Raw genomic sequence first — 22,436 nt, 5'->3', positions numbered from 1 at the left:
AAAGACAACAATAAACTCCTTGCTAAGGTGAGAAAATCATCATTATAAACAGCAATGTGTCTTTCTACAATGAATATCTAACCTTTTGTTGCTTTTTTCTAGGTACATCCTTGGAACAAGACTGAATGAAACATGGCACTTCATCCTGGGCAACAAGTCTCTTACCCTGCCCCTCAAGAACATCCCAGATCAAAAGAAGATGGTTCTTTCATGTCCAGATTAAACACTGCAACAGCTGCAGAGGGATAGGCCAGCTTCTGGTCCACGGAGGTGTATTGGCCTACACCAAAGGAACCTAGAGAAACTAGTAAGTGGTCTGAGGAACAACAAATGGCCACTGCAGAGCCACCCACTGGCAACTGAGGCACTGTCTGAAATTACAGTATCAGCAAGGGTTCCTATTCTGTTTTTTTTTTCTCTTTTTAGGTAGAATAGAAGAAGAAACATCAGGACCGGTGTAAGAATCCATACTGTAGCAGAAGAAGAAGCCTGACTGCTGTCAAGCTCTACCAGAATGAGTCTGCGAAAAGGTAAGATGTCAGACAAGTGTTCAGAAACAACACACGTACTTACAATTTCCCACACAGTCACTCAAACTTCCAAAGTAAAAGTACATGCAGTACACCAAAACCCTGTCAGAACTTTTAAGTCCCTTTCACAAACAGTGCTCTGATGGAAAACAAGAAATGAAGGTAAATTGCCACAAAGTGTAGACAAGCACCAAAACAGTCAAAAGGCATTTGAAGGACATAAAAACAACGCCCAGTCTTTAAATCCTTACACTTCAATGTCTCAAATGCATTATATTTCGGTGACAAAAAAGCCAGTTTTCAATAATAAGCCCTACTATAAAAACAGCAGCTTCTAACAACAAAATGCTGTTATTAATAAAACTGACGGTATTCTTCAAGAAATAAAAAAAAAAACAACAAAAATATTTAAAAAGGTAATATTTTCTGTGTGGAGGGGTTACCTTATGGTGACTTGTCTGTCAGAAATTAAGCCTGTAGCCAACTGCTGCTCTTGTGAAGCCTCAGAGCTGCTTTTCCTTGAAGTTGCAATAAAGTACTAGAGTTGTCTGCACGCTTTCCCTCAAGAGTGCTACCCAATCCACAGTCATAATGTAAATATCGGAGGGAGCCATATCTTTTTGATGACTGGATAGTTGTTGCATCCTGAGAGCAGCCAAAGGCTGCTGCAGCAGTGAGAATGATAAACATCAATACACAACATACTACCTGCATAGGATCAGTCCTGGGATTTAATACGACTGTGACAATGACTTTCCTTCCATAAATCTTCCCCTCCCTCACATATACGTGTGTATATGAGTGTATATGTATACATATATTTATATATATATATATATATATATATATATATATATATATATATATATATATACACATATATGGGTCTAGGCCTGAATGCACATTTGTCTGAAACTCAAATGACTGAACACAATTGCCTGAAACACAAATTCCTGAAAACACAATTTCCTGAATCACAGTTCACTGAAAGTTATATATGGCCTTTTTCCCACTGTAGTGCGACCATGGAGTTAGTATATATACTTAGGAGGGGTATGGGGATTGTGGGGGGCATAGCCCCCCCCCCACCAATTTTAAATATTTTTAGCTATAGACAAGGATACTTACAATTCCAATAAATTACTGTTTTTAGAACACAATATATAAAGTACACCCCCCAACTATATATTCTAACTCCAAGATCGCACTACAGTGGGGAGAAGGCCATATATAACTTTCAGTGAAATGTGTTTCAGGAAATTGTGTTTTCAGGCAATTGTGCACAGTCATCTGAGTTTCAGGCAAATGTAAATTCAGACAATAGTCAGAGAACCATATATATATATATATATATATATTACACACACACACACACACACACACACACACACACACACACACACATATACACACGCACAAACACACACACATATAGATATATACATCCATTGGTATACCACCTGGCCCTGGAGTCTTCACTTTTTTTTTTTGCTCCTTTATTATCAGCACCATCACCTTCTCTGTTATAGCCTTTGTTAAAAGTGTGACCTCGTCTAAGGTCCAAATATCTCAAGAAGGCTTCAATTTCTTGAGTCAGAGAACTTTCCATAAGTTCTTCCTGTTACAGCTTTCTGCAGGCAGTACTCTTCAAAGCAGTTAAATACGTAAACAGATATACTGAAGACTTTTTCCTATCAGTGCTACTGGCTTACATACTTTACTTTCCACCTTCTGAAGCCTAAGTCTAAGGGCCAAACATTTTTGAATGCTTGGTGTACCCTTAAAATTGTTAAGCCGAAGGAACTGTTTAGCTTGGTCCACCCTTTGCTAAACTGATCTTTCTATCTTATCTTTTAGCTCCAGCATCCACTCCTTTCCTATATGTCATTACCTTGTCTTGGGCTTTCACTAGCTCTTTCTGCAATTCCCTAATATTTCTCTCATTGGTAGTAATTTCCCTATACTCTGAGCTCACAGAAGATCAACTAAATCTGATATGAACCAGTCCCCCTTTAATGTTGGGGTCAGTGGGACTCTTTCTACTCATTCCTTATATCTCCTTGATGTTTCTTTAAGCTGCTCATCATCACACAGGTACAGGTTTAGCCTTAAAATCTACTCCATTCTCCTCCATCTAATTGAAACAGTGCAACCATAAATGCTTTGGTCTGAAATGGGTATCATCGAACATTCAAATGTTCTACCATGTAAGCATGCTCCTTTGTTATAATGACTTTGTCCATCCCTAAAAAGTACCAACACCTATAAGAAAAACTGGTATATCTCGTCCTAGGTAACTGCAAAATGCTATGTATGTCTATCAAATCCATTGTTCCTACATATCTTCCCATAGGTTTACCAGCTGTGGTAGTATATACTCTACTGGGTCCTGAATATATAGTACCTGGTCTGCTATACAAACCATATTCTACTCCCCTGCCCAGATTGTTATTCCTTCCTAATAGACTAACCATTCGTTTATTAGCCTTGCTACCTTGGGCTGTTTCATCCCCAAAGGTAAATACAAATTTATAAACATTATTTCAACCCCTCCTAAGCTCTCCTTGATAGCTATATGCCTCCCCTCATTATCTGACTTATTTTTTAGTAATTCAAATGGGATTCCTTTCCTAATCAAGGTTATAACTTCCCTTCTGCCACCCTACCTAAACAAGGAAAACACCCTGGCCACATATCTGAATTTGGTAAGCATAAGATGCTTTGCATCTACCAGATGTGCCTCTTGTTGTTCATTAGAAATGTTCATAGGTTCTTACGTGTATACTAGGCTAACAACCACTGGGGCTTTTTAAGCTTAGCCGTGCATCCCAAATCTCTGACAAGTTTTGGTACCTTTGGTAAGTCTAAGCAGGGGCTTGGGAGATGAAACATTTACAAGCGGGGACCTGGGTGATGAACCATTTATAGGCAGACTTTGTCCATTAGAGACATAGGTGCCAAACCAGGGATAACTTTCCTATTCCCCATCCAATTGTCAAAGAAGCACTTGAATGGGTTAGGGAGGAACACTGCTTCACATGAATAGGGAGCCTGTTCAAAAGGAGAGGTAGTCTCTGAGATACAAACTTGAATCTCCAGAAGGTCCTATTTATATCACAGGCAAGGATTAAGTCTTTAGAAAGGGTAATTCTGGTGCTGTCTGTTTTGCAGGTATGCAGGATGTCCATCAGAGTGGGGTCTTACAATGCCTCGTATGCCAGGGATAGATCTCCTTTCAATAACATGTAGGAAACAGATTACAGGAATAGGGCAGTGATGCAGTCTGAGCAGCACATGTTATTTATGCCCTGTATTTTTTTAGTGTGGAACTTTCTTGGAAGTTCCAATTGTTGGATGTTCCTTGTTAGGTACATACCAATGGGAGCATTGTACTCAATAATAGGTCTGATGATTGCTAAATATAGTGCAACAATGACATCCTTTGACCTAGATACCATACCTTTGTTTATAAATTGCACAACATGGAATGTTTCTTCACTACTGTAAACACATGATGGTCAAAGGCTAGATTATTGTTGCCATGTGTCCCCAAATCACTGACTCCTGGGTTGTCTCTTAGGTGTGTGTCAGTATATTGTTACCAGGTGATTCACTTCCCAAGGGATACTATTGTACATTTTTTGGCATTCAATTTTAGTCCATGGCTGTGACACTAGTTGTGTGTCCCTTCTTGGAGAACATTAGTATTGGTAGGGGATTCTATGACTGCTCATAACTTGCAACTGTCTGGAAATTTGTTCAGCCAGAGGCCCTTGATGCTGACCTCGACTTTAGAGGAGAAGTAGATGCCAAAAAAAATCTGTCCCAGTACCAGTCCCTGAGGGACTCTGCTGGTGACTGGCCTATTTGTAGAGGTGGACTCTCCAATTCAATTCTAACTTTATGGGTCTTGTCATCACTGGGTGACATAAGGGTGTATACCTAACCTCTTGAGTTTATCAAGAATGACTGAATGAGGTACTGTGTCAAATGCTGTGGCCTGATCAAGGTAGGCAGTGTGTACCATTTTTCCCTCATCCAATGCATGGGTGACTTTCTCAAAGAAGTCCATTAGGATGAGTAGGCATGACCTGCCTTTGATGAAACTAAACTGGGTTGGGTCCAGTTTCTGGAAGTTTCCTATGTCATTACTGATCATTTCCATGGCTTTGTATATGAGACTAGTGAGACTTATGGGTCTTTAGTTTCCAGGGTCTGAAGACGTTTGACAGTTGGTGTTTTCTATTTGTGAGGCAAGAAGCCTGTTTAGTGGCTACAGTTAAGTAGTGATTCCAGAAAACCTGAAATGACATGTTTCTTGCTACTCAGAAGGCAGAAGAAAGATACCCAGACACTTCCAATAGTAGTAGGAGCAACGGGTCTTATAAAAATGAATCTACAGCAGTATTTAGATACGTTACCCACACATGTAACTCCATACAAATTGCAGGAGGAGTCATTACTGGGCACATTGTGGGTGGTGCGAAGAGCACTTCTGGATGACATCAAATATTGAAACGATACTAATTGATGAACTTTAATCATACTATGACTTAGGAATGGAGTCCATTCCCATTATAGTATTAGAAACCCAAAACATTTGGAAAAATTAAAAAAAGGCAGATCCTCAAGGAAAATAACAATAGCCATGCAGAATATTATATTCATAAAGTGGCAGAAAGTATTCTAAGAACTATGCCAACATGGGAATAGAGAAAGTAGATTCTGCCGATAGGGGTGACTGCAATTAGGGATACAGAAAATAGGTAAGAGGGGGCTGGAATTTATTGGAGAAAACTGCTAAAAGAACCAAGGTAGACAGGGAAAGGTAACAGAATACGAACAGGCCAAGAATTTATCTGGAATGTATTTGGACTGCAGGATAGAGACTGCCTTCCCTATCAAGGGTTGATACCAGAGTATAGTCAAAGAGAAAGAACTAGGGGAATCCTAAGTGAAAGACCAGTACTGGTAGAGTTTTAGTAAAATATAGAACAGAAGCTGCTATTAAAAAGGAATAATTAGTACAACATACAAAATATTGCATGATAACTATAAGAATCAATCAGAGGAGGTTAGAAAGTATTGGGAAGAGAGACTGGATAAGCAATTCACAAAGAAACAATGAGGGGGAAGATATATATATGTGTCTAAAGTTTAGAAGACTTAGGATATTTGATTTTAGACCCCCAAGTAGACTCCAAAGCATTTTTCCTCAGGTAGACAGCAAATGTTGGAGTGTGATGCAGAAGACAGAGGCAACTATGAGCATATTTTCTGGGAGTTTAATGAATTGGCGGACTTTAAAGACTCCCTGCAGGCTGCTCTTTCAGAGATACTGGGTGAGCAAATTGGTGTAACTAAGAAAATTATTTTTTGAGCTATTATACAGAATTAGAATTGCCTAGACATTGTAAGGCCTTACTGAGTCTAATTATGGTGGCTGCCAAAAAATGCAATTACTAGAAAATGGAAATCAAAGTCTAAACCAACTTTACTAGAAGTAGTGAATATAGTAACAGTGATAAAACAACTGGAATTGGGATTTTTAGAAAAGGGTAGGAAGCAAATTACATAGGAAAATAGGAAATGTGGGAACAATACATGCACAAGAAAAAGGAGGTTTAAAAGAAGGCAGGGTTTGAATGAGGTATGTAATGTTTGACTGACAATGACTGGATAGATTATAAGTGATGTACAATGTTTGCAATTACAATTATGTCAATATGGTTTGTGGTGTAGGTCTTTAATTAAAATTATTTCAATATGGTTTGTTTTCATGTATATAAATGTATGATTGCCTATGTCATATGTGATAATTTAAAAAAGATGTTTCTTGTTAAAAAAAAAAAAAAAAAAAAAAAAGCTGTGGTGGGTGTATTACCTAAAGATAGCAAGGACCCATCAGATCCAGCTTCATATAGACCTATTTAAATTATAAACCATGATTACTGTTTATATGTATAAAAACTAAAAGAATGGTAAATGTATTGCCAAAACTGATACATATGGATCAGTGTAGGTTTGTGGAGGGGAGGCAAGCATTTGACAACATTAACAGACCAATGATGATCCAGAGGGAAGCAGAATGTAAAAAAAAATACAGCTGATGTTAGTGGGTCTCAATTTTAAGATCGTATTCAACAGAGATAAGCTGGGAGTTTATGAGTAGGGCAATGGAGGCAATATGCCTTCCCTAATAGAATAATAAGGTTAATTAGGAAGATAGATGTAGGACTGAAGGCAAGAAAAAGTGTAAGGGCTTCCACTCTGATAAGTTGTGTTTGAACAGAGGAACAAGGCAGGAGTGTTCTCTTTCCCTTTTGTTATTTGCTTTACATTCAGAACCAGCAAAGAAAATAAAGGACTCAGAAATGCAAGGATAGGTGGTATGGTAATCAAGAAAAGTTGGCTTTATTTGCAGATGATATCATTATGTAACCGATAAATCTCAGTGTTGTGGGGCATTTTGAGACCGATTCAAGTCTTTTTGGGATATAAAATTAATGAAGATAAAAAACAAAGGCTATAGCTGTAAATTATATTCGGCAATACCCATATTTATGGGGACACAATAAGATGAAGTATTTAGGAGTATGGATTAAAAAGTCTTCTGCCATTGCAGCTAAGAATAAGTGGGTCAGGCATATTTTCATTAACCAGAGGAGAAGTTGCAGACAATAATTAATAAAGAGTTGAAGTTATTTATCTGGGGGAAAGGGCAACAGTTAATAGGATAAGTTGATTCTTCCAAAAGAAAGTACAGTTGTGTAAGATCTTATCATAACAGTAGATGTTCTACTTCTGACTGTTGCAATAATCTTTACAACTGGAATATCCTGTCATGAACAGCCAAATGTCTTACCAGCATACCAATGCCTTTGCTCCTTTCAGGCGCCATACGTCAGAAGTATGTCCTACGTCCAAGGAGTAAAGTACATAACTAATGTAGGAGCAATGCTCAAAACTGAACTACCCCAGAAGAACTAGAGCAACCCAAGAGGAAAAGGAAAGCCATGTGCATCCAGGAGGGGTACAAGAAAAAGAAAGAAAGACCCCTAGGCCAGAAGGAATACAAATGAGAATAACAGGAGAGAGGGACAGAATATTGCAACAGTGAGAAGTAGGATATCTACTGTTAATGTCCTTCCTTATCACTCTTGCACTACTCTTTACAACTGGAAGAGCAAAAAACTACTGGAGAGGATGGAAGGAGGAAGGCATGGAGGAGCCCTCCAAGAACCCATGAAGGATGGTCCTGGTAAAACCCACTGTGGCCCTACAAATTACATCCAATTTGCAGTGTTTACTAAAAGTACGCACAGAGGACCTAGTAGCAGCTTCCAAAATGGCTCTAGTCCAGACTCTTGAAAAAAGCACCAGAAGAGGCAACTGCCCTGGTAGAATGAACATGAACAGAAGAAGAAAGCTTCTTCACATGAAATAATACCAAAAAGAAATGTCCCTAGAAATCCAGGAGATGGTTTGCTTAGAAACAGATAAACCCAATTTCATGGAATGAAAAGAAACAAAAAGTTGCTTGGATTGCCTGACATCTTTTCTAGGTAATACCCGAGCTGTCAACATAAATCCAAAGAGTGAAGAATCGTCTCACGAGTATCACTAGTATTCTGTGGAGAGAGGAAACAAGGAAGATGAAGTGCTTCATTCAAGGACAAGTCATTAACAACCTTGGGCATAAAAATAGGATTATAGTAAGGCCAGAGAGAGAGATGTTGTCTCTGGGAAAAACTAAAAAAAGGTGGAACTGCCTTGAGCGCAAAACTAAAAAAAGGTAGAACTGTCTTGAGTGCTTGAAGCTCAGAGATCCTCTTGGCAAAAGTAAGAGCAACCAACAGTATAGGCTGCTAAGTACAGCGTTGCAAGGAAGAGGAGGAGATTGCAGGCTCAAAGTGAAATGGAGTTAATTTCTCAAGAACAAATTTAAAGTCAGGAGAAAGAGGAACAGGCTTTCCTGGGGTCTTAATATGAAAGACTCCTTTCAAAAATTGTTTGACTTCAAAAGTAGAAGCAAGGTGTGGATTCAAAGACAGAAATGAATGACCAATGAGCCAGACTAGAAGTTATCAACTCACACAAATAAGAAAGGACCATAGGAATACCTGCAGAAAAAGATTCCAGGTCATGCCTGAGACACCAAATAGAAAACCTCTTCCATTTAGCCACGTATGATTTTCTAGTAGTGGCTTTATTGGCCACTTGCAAAACCCAAAGCATGTCCTTCGAAAATTGGTATCTAAAAGGAACCAAAACCCTACCACCCAGAGTCAAATGAAAGGTGGACTAGTGAGGGTGGATGAGAGAACCCTTGTCCTGTGCCATCCTGTGAGGTGACTTGTGATGACTGTCCCTTGCCAGATGGAATAGAAGGGGAAATCACTGCTGTCTGGGCCAAATGGAAGTCACCAGCAAGAATATGAGCCTGTTCCACATGATCTTGTGCAGGAGGTTTGGTAAAAAGAGGAAGACAGGGTAGGCATACAGAAACATCCCCTCCCAGGAAAAAGACATGACGTCCACTCTCCAAGCTAGAGAACTTGGCACCCTAGAACAGAACTTAGGAAGCTGCCTATTCATAGGGGAGACAAAGAGATCTACTTGAGGAGTACCGCACTGATGTACAATGTCCAGGAAGGCCTCTCTGTGAAATTTCCATTCATCGGGATCTGACCTGCTCAAAATGTCTGCTACTAGATTGTGCTCTAGGGGAATGTAAACCTCCTCAAGGACCTATTGATGACAGATCACAAATTTCCAAGCCTGAAGAGCCAGTCTGTAAAGAATGCAAGCCTTTGTGTCCCCTTGCTTGTTGATGTACCATACGACTATGGTATTGTCTGTGAAAATCCTTAGAGGACCTGGCAGCCAAGGGAGTGGAAATCATGAAGACCCAGAATCAGAGCTTGCATATCCTTTATGTTGATATAGTCTGGCAGCTGTTGAGGGGATCCTGATATAGTTGGAGGAGGCTCCTCAGCCCTGATCAGAAGCATCTGTGTACAGCTTCCAAGTTGGAAGAGGAATCTGGAATGGTAGGCCTGGATTCAGAGAAATATGATGAATCTACCAGTGGAGCTTGCGCGTGAGACAAGGCAAGAGAGGGGCAGGAAAATACAGAGGATGGCAATGCTGAAGCCAAATGGTTTTGACATACCATTGCAATTTTCTTATATGGGGTCTGGTAAAAGGAATCATGGGAATGGTGAATGTTATGAACCCCACAGCTCAAATAAATTCCATTGCAGGAAGGACTGGAAGAGGAAGAAGGCACTGAAAACAGACATTTAAGGATAGGACCTTGGGAGGAGGGAGCAAAGCCATCACTGGAATGGTCTGAATTCTGTATTCTAGAAACACTTGGTTATGAGAAGTGGTCAGCATAGACTTGCTGAGATTTAGGGTGAACCGCACACTGCAGAAAAGAGGCATAGTGAAGTGGAGATCTTGAAGAAGGGATATGCTGAGAGGGAGCCTTTATCAACAGATCATCCAAATAAAGGAATATCGGAATATCCTGTAATCTACAGAAGGCTACCACTGGGGCTAGATATTTAGTAAAAACCCTCAGAGCTGCAGAAAGACTAAAAGAAAATGTTCAGAACTGATAATGTGAGGAGGAAACAGAGAAACATAAAAAACTTCCTGATGAGAGGGTGAACGGGAATTTGGAGATAAACATTCTTCAAATCCAGAGACATCAGAAAAGCTCAGGGAAGCAGAGGAAAAGGATCTGGACAGACAACATCCCGAAAAAAGAAACCCATAAAAGGTGCTAAGAAAGGAGAGATTCAGAATGAGACTAAAAGACCCCAGCTTTCTGTGAAATAGAAACATCCTGGAGTAAAAAGAACTATGCCTGCTGAGGAGGAATTAGCTGGATGGTTGGGTACCTATGCCAAAAGATCCTTAAGGACCAAAGGAAAACAAAGGAGCTGGCAAGAAGGAGGCTAAGGAAAGGGATGATGATGACGAAGTGGGGGGTTGAGAAATAAAGAGTAGGTGGGATTTTGAATGCAAACCCTTAAGGAGAATAATAACCATACAGAATATTATATTCGGAATGTAGCAACAATCATTCTAAGAACTAAGTCAATACAAGAATGAAGAAAGGAGATTTTGCCAATAGGGATGGCTGCAAGTAGGGGTACAGAAAATAGGCAAGAGGGGGCTGGAATTTACTGGAGAAAATTGGCAAAGGAGCCAAGGTATTGGAATTATATAACTACAGAGAGAAAGGTGGAGTGGGATGAGGAAGCAGACTTAATTAATATTTGCAATTATTAATGCCACAGTGCATTTATTTATTTTTTTATGTTGCTCTTGCCATCTCAGGGTTAGATGCTCAAACTGCAACCACCTTTTAGCAGCTCTTTCTAATGTTTTCAAGAACATAAATTGCTTTCTGGTAGGAAAGATTTTCATATTCTTTTAAATGTATGCTTGAGCTTTGAGAACATTTTAATGAAAATATTTTAGATTTTAATTCTTTGACAGTTTCCTTACAATCTAGTATTTACTCTTTGTGCCACTGAAGTTAACTATACTCACCAGTAATAAGACATGGAAGAGAACGTATCCCAGTATTCACAGCAATAAGGGAGGCCTCAAATGTGTCTCTCTCATCCCTAGGTAGTACCTGCTCCACTCTCTGGTCCATGGATACAGTGAGCACCCAGTCCCTGATTTCTTCACGTTTCTCCTCCTGGAAAACAAAATAAATATAATGCATTTTTCTAGGCTACCAGGAGTAAACCAATACTTATTTGAAATTGCAGTGCCTCTTTCCTAGGCATAATATGACTATGAATATGAAATATTTAAGCTGGTATTAAACTATAATCTTCAGGGAAGGCTAAGCAGCTGACATGTCAAAGTGAAAAATGAGAGCACTTTCTGAAGTCTTGCCTTATAGAAACAACCTTGCTTTGTACATTCCTTCTGTTATTTCTTGTTTTAAAAAGTTTGTCAACTTCAGAGTAATAAAAATAAGACCTAGTTCTTTACAGTCGCAATACTCTTCACATATTACTAAAACGACTAATTTCCTAATCTACAAAAGTTATGTAGTGCATGGAGCACGGTGATTACGCTCCAGTATTCAGAAGAGGACAAATTAGTTACAGAGTGGCGGGCAACCCGACCTTAACAATTGTTAAGCACCCCCTGCTTAAATTGATAAGGTCAGGTCTAGCTCTCGGCAGTATAAACTGCCAGTACTGACAAGCAAATGACAGCAGCAGAACAAAATATTTTGTTTCTGCCTGCTCTCTGAACCAGTAATGTACCACTAATTTCCTGAAATAAACTTAAAAAATGGCTAAAAATCACAATCAAGCATTTTCTGAAGTATATGAACCCCAAAACACAAATACATGTCATTATTTAGCGACTTCAATCCTCTGTGGTTTGTCCAAAAAACACAGATGTTATGAGGAACAGAACAAAAATAAGAAGCAAAAATCTGAACATTCTATAAAATTCTGGACTGTTGAGAGACATGGAGGTGAGTGTAAACATAATGGATGGTGTTACACTGCCTTTCTGACAGCATGTAATGAGTGGTAAAAGTACGAGGACTTGCCCAGATTGCAGCTGTGCATATATCATCCATGAAAGTTTTAGAAAGAAACATCATGAAGTTGCCATGGATCTAGTCGAATTTGCTCTTACATGCTTTGGTAAGGTTAGGCCCAGCTTTTTGTAAATAAACATTATGCAATCCATCAGCCATTTGGCTAGTGACCTATGCAACTGGTTTGCCCAATTTTGAATCTGCAAAGGATACAAATAATTGCTCTGTCTTTCTGATTTCTTTTGTTCTATGTAAATAAAAGCATAATTGTGAACATTCAATAAATGTAATATATTCACCTTTGTTTGAGAATTTAGGAAAGAAAACTGGTAAATTAAGTGACTGATTGACACTGGATTCTGACACCACCTTAAGGAAAGGAGCATTGGTAAGTAATGTCACTCTAGCTTTATGAAAAATCAAGTAAGGAGGTTTAGATGATAAAGCTTGAAGTTCTGAGATTCTTCCAGCAGAAGTAATGGCTACTAGAAAAACAGCTTTCCAGGTTAAGAATTTAAGTTCACATTTAGCTGCTGGTTTAAAGGGGGACTGAATTAAGGTTTGTAGTACCAATTTTAAGACCCATGATGGAATAGGATCTTTATAAGGTGGTCTAAGCAGGAGGATGCCTCTTAAAAAGGCTTTACAAAGTTTAGATGAAGCCAAGGAGGAATTGTCAAATCCAGTGTGAAAATTAGAAATTACTGCTAACTGGACTTTAATTGTTCAGGACTTAGCTCCCTCGTTAAAAACTGTTGCCAAAATACCAGGACACTTTGTGCAGGAGCTGAAAAGGGACCGTGTGCTTTTGCTGTGCCCAAAAAGCAGTTTCCATTTGCTTGGGTAAAGCTTTCTTGTGGAGGCCTCATGTGAAGATAAAAGTATATGACGAACAGAAGAAGAGAACATTGGCTGTCTGGCTAGCAAAGACAATGGAGAAATCACACTGTTAGCTTGAAGTTTGAAATATCTAGATGTGCCATGCCTGTTGGGTGAGACAGAAGTCCTGGAATTGGATCCAAAATCCAAGGTGGGAATAGCAGATGAGGCCAAAGGAAGGGGAACCAAAACTGTTGAGGCCAGTATGGTGCAATGAGGATTACATTGCTCTTTAACCGAGCAGCTTTCTGTCCAAATTTGGGAATTGGTGGGTACACATACAGAAAACCAGGGGGCTGATCGTGGAGTAGAGCATCTCTTGGTGATTCCCCCTGTGGGGGTATGAAGGCGAAGAAGCTGCTGCACTTGTTGTTTAGGGGAGATGCAAAAAGACTGCAGCAAGATTGGCCCCATTGACTGAAAATCATATCTGCAACTCTCTATTCATGAGGTAGTAAAATGGACCTGCTCAGTTTGTCTGCTATCACTTTGGACTTCCCCAGAAGTGCATTGCTATTAGAAAGCAGTTGGAAGTGATCACGCATTGCCAAATCCTGAGGGCTTCTCAACACAAGGGGTAAAACCTGGTTCCCCCCCGTTTGTTGCTGTACCAAACTACTAGCATGTTGTCCAATTGAATCACAATTGTCCCGAAAGGGAGACAGCCTTGGAATGCCAGCAGTGCTAAGAGCAACACTCTCATTTCCAGAATACCGATATGCGTTTTGACCTCTTTGAGGGACCAAGTACCTTGGACTGTTTTTCCCCAGGAACTTCCCCTTCCACCCAATCTATGATGCATCAGTGGTCACTATGCCCTTGGGTTGAGGGAGAATGAAGGAGCAACCTTGTAAAAGTTGATCTGACTGAATCCACCACCAAAGGTATTTTTTGTATGCCAGGGTTATTTTTATTTGGGCTGACATGGGGTGATAAAGAACTGACTGCTACATTGACAGTATTTATTGAAGAATTCTCATATGACATCTTGCAAGGGGAATTAGAATTATTGCTGCTGACACTGACCCTAGGGCTTGCAGAATCAATCAAGCTGAAACTGTGGTACTGAAGATTATTTTCTTGACTTGGAGTCTGATTCCATATTGAACAATGCTCCTATAAATTCCACTGTTTGAGATGGTTCCAATTGAGACTTGTTGGAGCAAGTCTGGAGCACCTGACCCAGCACGTTTAGTAGCAGATGCCTGGTCAGGGCAATAATGAGCTGGATGCCTAAATTTGGAAGCACTCAGAATCCCTGAAGTCTCAAGTGAGCTGCTACCACTGCGTGCATTTGGTGAACACCCGGGGGGCTGTGGTGAGGCCAAAGGGCAGTGTCCTGAACTGACCGTGACTGGCTGCCAGATGGAAGCATAAATACTGTTTATCTTTATATAACAGTACACATCCTGAAGGGCTGCTGAGCACATTCAATCATCCTTGCTCAAAAAAGGGCAGAATGGACTGAACCATGGCCATCTGAAACTTTGTGTGTTGAACTGACTTGTTCAAGATACTGCGATCCAAAATTGGTCTCAAGTCCCCTGTTCCCTTTGGTATTAAACAAATCTTGAGTAAGTTCCTGATTCTATTTGGTCTGGTGGGACTTCTTGGATGACTCTTTTTATTCTAGCAGCTTTTGAATTTCTACTGCTGCTGGATTCTTCTGACTGGGTGGTACATTAGGAAGTTTGTACAGATGTGGAGATGGATGGGAAAAGGGAATTATATAATCTCTGGATATAAATCTCTGTACTCATGTATCTTTTGTGATTTCTAGCCAGGCTCTCTGGTGCAGAGATAAATGACCCCTGACTGCCTCCAGAGGGGACAATCAGGCCAACGTTCAGAAGCACTGATAGGGTCTATCAGAAAAAGAATCTGTAGACCCTTAGGTCTGCAGGCCACCTCTGCCACACGGGTGGCGTCTTTCATTTGAGTTCCCCCACTGCCCCTGGGGGAACTATCTCCATGTGGATCTTGGAAAGGACCCTGGGACTTCCTGAACCACATTTCTTGACCACCTCACTGATTCCTTGTGAAGGTTCTTTGAGGAGTTGAAAAACATACGCCCATTGCAAAGAAGGTCTTTCCATCCTTCTCACAAATGGAAAGTGTGTCTTCACTTTCGGGCCAAACAGAGAACTGCCGTCAAAAGAAGCATTGAAAAACGAGGATTTGAGGGGCTCTGCAAAATCACACAAGTGCATCCAGGCATGCCTCCTTATGGATAAGCCTGAACCTGACGCCCTTGGGGTACCTGTAGCCACATGTGAGATAAGCTTCATGGACAAGTTAGAAACTGATAATAGGGTAACAAACTGTGATGCCACAGAAGCCACCAGCAGTGGTGGTTCCAGAAACAGCAGTTGATAGTTCCTTTATCAAATCCCTTTGAAGTCTCATGAAATGGGCCAGGTAGTTCAGCGATCTGACAGCAAATGTTAATGAAGCATACACAAGCTTCCCAAATCTGTCCAGTGTCCTAGACTCCCTATTAGGGGAGATGGACAGAAGAACTCTGTTCTGCGAGTTCCTTCTTAGTGGCCACCGCCATGACCATGGCATCTATGGACACTCCCTTGTTCCAAAATTCCTTGCCTACAGATGGCGCCAGAATCTGATCCAGTCTCTTGGGGACTGGCTCAAATGTGTCAGGCTCCTTCCATGCCCATAGAGAAACTAAATCAATGAGCTAGTTGGTGGGTGGAATTACCCAGAAGGTAGAAGGGCCAGACCCAAAAGCCTCCAGGAACACTGACTCCTACGAGGAAGGGTTTTGGTCCGACCAACCACTCCTTTGTTTTAGGATTTCAAGGATGTCTCCAAAAGAGACATTTTCAGGTGGTGATCTTGGAAACGCTTTCCCTTCATCAAAATCAGTGTCTTTGCTGACGGACTCATGAGGGGAACCCAACTGCCTCCTCTCGCATTTCCTTTTCCTAGGGACCTCTTCAGTGGGATGTTCCAGAGAGGTATCAGAAGAAATGGTAATACCCTTCTGGGTACCCTGCAGACTTTGGGTAGGGTGTCCCTGTGGACCAGGATAACAAGGTTCAACAGGCAAAGACATGAGGGACCCAGATGGATGATCCGAGGAGGTAGGAACAGTCTGTTCTGCAAGAGGAGAAAACTCCCTATCCACTACCTCAAAGGCAGATTGCTCCAGGGAGAAGCAAGTCAAAGCAGCCGAGAAGCCAAGCTTCTGACCCCTCAGCTCCCTCTGTCTCGAAGCCAACTCACCCGAGGCAGAGGTCAGAGCTGAGTTATCCGGTGCCGAAGCTCTGAGGAGTACAGACGGCTCTGAAAACTTTGGATTTGACTCTAACACCTCAGATCCGACAGGGTCATCTCGGCTCTGAGAGTTTAGATCTGAAACTGTAGGAGCCACAGCACTCAGAATAAGCTTCCAATCTGAAGAAATTAGGATATTTGAATCTGAAGTCAAAAGACCTGGAAGACTCAAATCCAAGGACACCAAAACAACTGGTCATATCAGTTAAGGAGCTGAAAAAGGTGGTGTAGTGCTTATAATGGCTTCCTGACCCAATGGGGTAGGAGCCGGAAAAACTCCCACCTGTATTTGTGTGGAGAGGAACTTCCTCATCATCCTGTCCACATCTGCCTAGGTGAGATTCCTGGAAGAACAAAAAGATGATAGTAATGGGGATCTTCAGCATCAATGTATTTCTAGGAAGAGAGAAGGTATGCGGGATGGTACTGGACTCAAGGAAGGGCAGTATGTTGTTCTTAGTAACAGCTTCAGATCTGATAAAGTTGTATCCGAAGAAGCCAACTTACTGTCAGACACTGATGCAGAAGCAGCTTTCAGATCTGATTACTTGACCTTTTTCCTTGGTGGTTCAGTAGTAGGCTTGGGGGAATCTTTTGCCTTGTGTTTGGGGGGGGGGGGGTTGAACCCCAGATAACATTTCAGAAAAAGAAGAAAGAAGTAATCCTTTTAATATTAATTTATTCTTCCTGTCAACCAAGGCCCTAGGATTAAATCTGTGACAAATCTTGCATTCAACATTTAAATGTTGAAGGCCTAAACAATATATGCATAGTGTGTGGGAATTTGAAAGCGGAATTTTATGTCTATATTCTGTACATTTTTTTAAACCTCAAGGGGGCTTTTCTCAGACATTTTTCTATGCTAATATCAAAAACAAAAGTAAGATAGGTACACTCAAAAGTGTAGAAAGGGAGGTACAAAGAATAAAGAATATAATATGAAAGAATTATATGAAAATTTCACTTATCTGAATTCAAAAAAAAGTTATCTAGCTTGAGTGCTAAAGGTGACCATGTCTTCATGCTAAAGTGGCAAATAAGATCTGAGTGGTGTTAGTGCTGATGCATTATGGGAAAGGGAGGAGCTCAAGATTTTTTTTTTTGGTGGCCACGAGCTTTAGTACCAGTAAGGTTGGATCCGAGGACCAGATCTGAACCCAATGGTTGAGGAATGAATGAAAACTGACAACATCAGATCTAGAGTTACTATAGATGGACTCAGTTCATTTGGACATCCTAGTAAACAAACATAGAGAGATAGACAGATAAATACACAGTGTTGCTACTGAGAACAGGGAGCACTTGTTATGAAAGCTGTAAAAGGAATAAAATACTTTAATGACTTGGATGAGCACAACCAAGATGGGATAAAGGTAAAAAAGGAAATCCAAAAATAACATGAAGCACAAAATGACAGCAATGAAGGTAAATGAGAAAGAAGAATGTGATGGCTGAGCAAGTGGTATACTTTAACTAGGAAACTTCAGTGTGTATGGCATTAAGAGGCAGACAAAGGAGGAGTGGAAACGTATCACAACTCAGGATTGACAAAGAACATCAATCCCTGTGAAAGGCAATCACACAATGGAGGAATAAACCTCATGTGTCTGTTTAGGTACAGTCTGGCTACTGCTATAGCTGAAGATGCAAAATAATCATCAGTAGAACTATGAAACTTTGGAAAGAGGATGGCAACATACAGTACCATGTAAAAGAAGGGAAAATGCCAGAATTTCAAAAGTTAACAAGTCTAAAGGCATGTTGCTGTGAGTATGGCCGTGGAATAGCCAATTTCCAACCTGTGCTGTTTGTATAGGTAGCTGTTAATGCTGCTGCTGCTGTACCTGTACCTGTACAGCATAGATGGAATTTTGTTTACCACATTCTGAATGTAAGTGGTAAAAGCACTTGATAGGTCAAGACATCATCATCATCATAAACCCCTTGTTCCCATTTTTCTACAAGAGATCAAAGTTTTGTATCAACTGTCACCCTCTCTCTTGATTCAATGCCACTCTTCTACCTTCTCTGACAGTCACACCTGGCTGTCACAGGTCTTCCCTAACACAATACAGCCAACTCTTTGCTTGATGCTCTTGTTCCTCTTGCCTTTTTCCTGACCATCCCAAAACTTCTTCACCACAATGTCTTCTGTTTTCCTGCACATATGCCTAAACCACCATAATCTGTTCTTTTTGATCTTCTCTGCAAATGGAGCTACTTGGACGTCTGCTCTGATGTCCTCATTTATTTATCTCTCCCACAGTGTGCATCCTACCACCCATTTCAGCCACTTCATTTCCATTACCTCTAGCCTCCTCAACTGATCTGCCTTATTGCCCATGGTTCTGTACTATACAGTAGTAATGGCTGCACCATTGTGTTGCACACATTACTTTTCAGCTTATTTAGTATTCTTCTGTCATACACTACTCCTGATACTCAGTGCCAGTTGGCTACAATCCCTGATTTTACCTTTGACTTTAGCATTCAGGATTCCATTCTCCTCAACCATCCCTCTCAGGTACTTGAAGATGTTATTTTGTTCCACTATTTCCCTTCTATCTCAGTTCTCAACTTCTTCTGATTTCCTACATTTGCTGCCATGACAACTGCCTAATCCGTACTCAGTTTTACCCCATGTGCCTTCAGTTTACATTTCATTCCCCTATTCTTTGCTGAAATTCTTTTCATAGTCTGCCTCCAATGCCAATCATCTACATACAGCAACTTTGTTTATCTGTCCCCCTCCAACCTGTTTGCTAATGCAGTCCATCACCAGTATGAACAACAGTGGGCTCAGAGCTGAACCCTGATGCTCACCCATTCCCAAAGGGAACTCCTCGGTAAATCCAAACACTGTTTATACTTGTGTCATTTGGTTCTTGTACATAACCTGCACTAATTCTACCAGTGTTTCTTGGACTTCGAATCACAGTGGGACTGCCCAAATTAGCTTTCTTAGGACCTTGTTATATGCCTTCTCTAAGTCTAGGAATGCCCAGATGGAATCTTTCCTTATCTATAGCTTGTTCTCAACTGTCTGTCTCACCGCATCATCAGGTTGGTTGTACTACATCCTAATGTGAATCACCTATTTCCCATCTTTCTTTCTACTACTCTGCATATTCATTTATCAAGCACTCTCTCCAGGAATTTCTTGAAGTGTAACAAGAGTTTAATACCTCTATACTGCCCACAGTTGTGAATGCTCCTTTGTTCCTGTATACTGGTGTTAGTATGTCTATTCTTCAGCCATTCTGGCAGTTCATCTGAGACTATCTCCAGCTCAGTCAGCTGCATTCTGACTTTATTTTAATAGGTCTGTGAACATATGAAACTCACAGTTAATCTCAGCAAAACTAACATAATGACAGACCCTAAAGTATTTTAAAGATTTAACCATCTTCAGAGGATCACTATTCACCTGAGACTATCTCCAGCTCAGTCAGCTGCATTCTGACTTTATTTTAATAGTTCTGTGAACATATGAAACTCACAGTTAATCTCAGCAAAACTAACATAATGACAGACCCTAAAGTATTTTAAAGATTGCATCATCTTCAGAGGATCACTATCTGGACCAGTATGGCTCCATTTGTTATTCCGTAAGCTAAAATGCTTATCTGTTCCAAAAGCCATTATGTTTTACTAAGATTAATCTTCAGTTTCATATGTTTACAAGCCTGATAAAGTAAAGTCAGGAAGCAGTTGACTGAACTACAGAAGGTCTCAGGTGAACTGCTAGAATTACAGATGACAATACGATCAGCATGTAGTATATGTTTTTTCACAAAACGATAATAAAGGTGTTAATGTACCTAGAAAATAACAATGGTCCAAGGACAGTGCCTTGAAGAATATCTGACAATTATAAATAAAGAAAAGACTGTGATTGGAATAGCATTATTTAAAGAATTTATTGTATAGATAACCACAGACCCAGTTTAAGGAACTGCAGTCTAGATGACAATGTGAGAGTTCTTTGATAATAAGGGGAGCGTTATCAAGATGGAATACCTTATAAAGATCAATGGATATGACCCTGGTAAGGTGCCCTGCATCCACTACACAGTAGAGTGCATCAGTTAGAAACAGTAGAGCTGCATTTGTGCAGTGTCCTCTTCTAAATCTAGCCTTATGGCTACTTAGAAGGTCATAGGCTTCAGTGTGGTCCTGTAATTGAGAAACTGCAGCCTTCTCTATTATTTTAGACAGATGAGGTAGCACAGTAATTGGCTGAGAAAAGCCTGTTAGACCCAGAACCTATGTTTAGGAAATGGAATAAAAGAAACTTTCCAAAGGCCTGGAAAAGCACCACTGGAAGATGCACTGATAATCTGTTTTACTAGCAGGGAAATCAAAGTATCACAGGCTCCAGTTTATGGAAAAGGACATCTGTGTAAGCCTTACAATAAGTAGATAACATTCCTGAGCCAAATATTGATTTTTATGAAGAAATCATTATAAACAAAAGTCAGCTGGTACAAATTTGGGTAAATAAAATGAGCAGAGCTGTTGGAATCAGAAGGAAGAGGAGGAAAAACACTGGAGGTGTAGGTAGAGAGGTGAGATGAAAAGTGTTTACAAATACCTCTGCCATCAGTTCTGTTTATGAGATTATATACTCACTTACAGCAAGGAAGGTTGGGTGATAAGATGATGATCATCCAACAGGTTAATTTCCATCCAGAAACCTCTCAGACTTCCTAGCAGGGCTACATGACTTTTTATAGAAAGGCTGCTTTTACTCTGTTTACAAGATTTTTGCATTCCCTTATAAAGAAGGACTAAACATCATAGTCAGTATGGAGTCTGGCAGTGCTGTATACAGATCATGTTGCATTGTGTGCAGCATTGGTTTTTCTAAGTTCCTAAAATAAGCAGGATGTGAGAAACTTAAAGGCTGTACTGTGTACAGCCAGTCCAGTATGATATGATTTTCAATTAGTAAATTTACTAATGTAAGTCCTGTAACATGCTGATGAAAGCCATGTTAAGCCAGTGTCGAAGCAGGAAAAAATTTAACTTTGGGCTCGCAGTAAAGACTGAAGTCCCCAGGCAGCAGAAAGTTCCTGCAGGTCAGTTAATCCAATATTAGTTGGAGTCGGTCACTCACTGTGGGCTGATGGAATATTTCAGTCTCTAACTTGGCAACATTTTCAACGAGGTGCTCACAGAAAACATCTCAGTTGGGGTCTTGGTCAAAGATACTGGGGGTGGAGAAGGATGGCATTAATGAACCACTGAAGTGTCTACTTAAAATGAGTAGTATTGCTTCACCACTTCAGAGGATAGGTCTCTCACTTTGACAGTCACTACATTTGGGCTAGACTGACCATGGGATAACACTAACAATGTTACATTTAGTTGTGTGAAGCCAAGCTTCAAAGCATACTTGCTGCAGACTGCATTGTTAGTAAAGGTAAATTTCAGACTTTACATATTAGCACTGCTAAAAGTGGGATACTATGTAAGCAGTATATGATGTAAATTAGAAGTAGAAAAACAGTGTAATGTTACTATACAGGAAAGAACTGGATAAAGATAAGACAAGGAAGGTGCATAATGTAGATGTATAGGAAATGGAATAAAAGCAACTTTCCAGGGGCCTAGAAATGTTCAAGGGAACTAATAATAAGTGGCATAGGAAGCTGCATCAAAATAGCAGTTACATGTAAGTAAATCCTAGGGATGGCAGAACTGGTGTGAGAAGCGCTTGGAAAAACTCCAACCCCTACTGAAGGCAAACAGCATCTCAGCACTAAGTGAGTTGTGGGAGAATAGAAAATCAGATGCACACTAAGTAAACTGTTCCTGGATGCCTGAAAACAGAGAGGTAGGATAGTCAAGTGATTACAATACTATTGAACTACAATACCTTACCAAATAAATGGTTGTAATTGCTTGTTTGAGCTGTAACATGTTGTGATAGGATTTAAGGGAGGGAAGGGAACAGATTTTTGTGTGATGGGAGAATTTTAGCCACTGGTATGAATTTGGGTGCACCATGCAAGTGGACTATACCATTATAACTTGTGTTTTTTGAAACAAAATATCACTAAACTTACAAAAAGACAAGTGATGCAACAAGCAGTTGAAAGTACACAAAAAGGAAAATATAAAAAAAATAAGCAATC

At 40.2% G+C, this 22,436-nt stretch overlaps 1 protein-coding gene across 2 annotated transcripts in view; it reads right to left on the bottom strand.

The window, feature by feature from the left end:
* The window catches only part of IFT172 (intraflagellar transport 172), a 3,348,311-nt gene that overhangs the window by 100,643 nt on the left and 3,225,232 nt on the right, over positions 1 to 22,436 (bottom strand). For both annotated transcript variants that reach the window (XM_044075467.1, XM_044075468.1), the window contains exon 46: positions 11,100 to 11,253. In XM_044075467.1, coding sequence (XP_043931402.1) covers positions 11,100 to 11,253 — 154 coding nt within the window. The remainder of the gene's footprint in view (positions 1 to 11,099; positions 11,254 to 22,436) is intronic.

Source organism: Protopterus annectens, chromosome 6.part1, assembly GCF_019279795.1.
Source record: "Protopterus annectens isolate FY-2018-M chromosome 6.part1, PAN1.0, whole genome shotgun sequence".
Lineage (NCBI taxonomy): Eukaryota > Metazoa > Chordata > Ceratodontiformes > Protopteridae > Protopterus > Protopterus annectens.
Note: the sequence above shows the minus strand (reverse complement) of the source record. Positions and strands in the feature narration are given on the sequence as shown.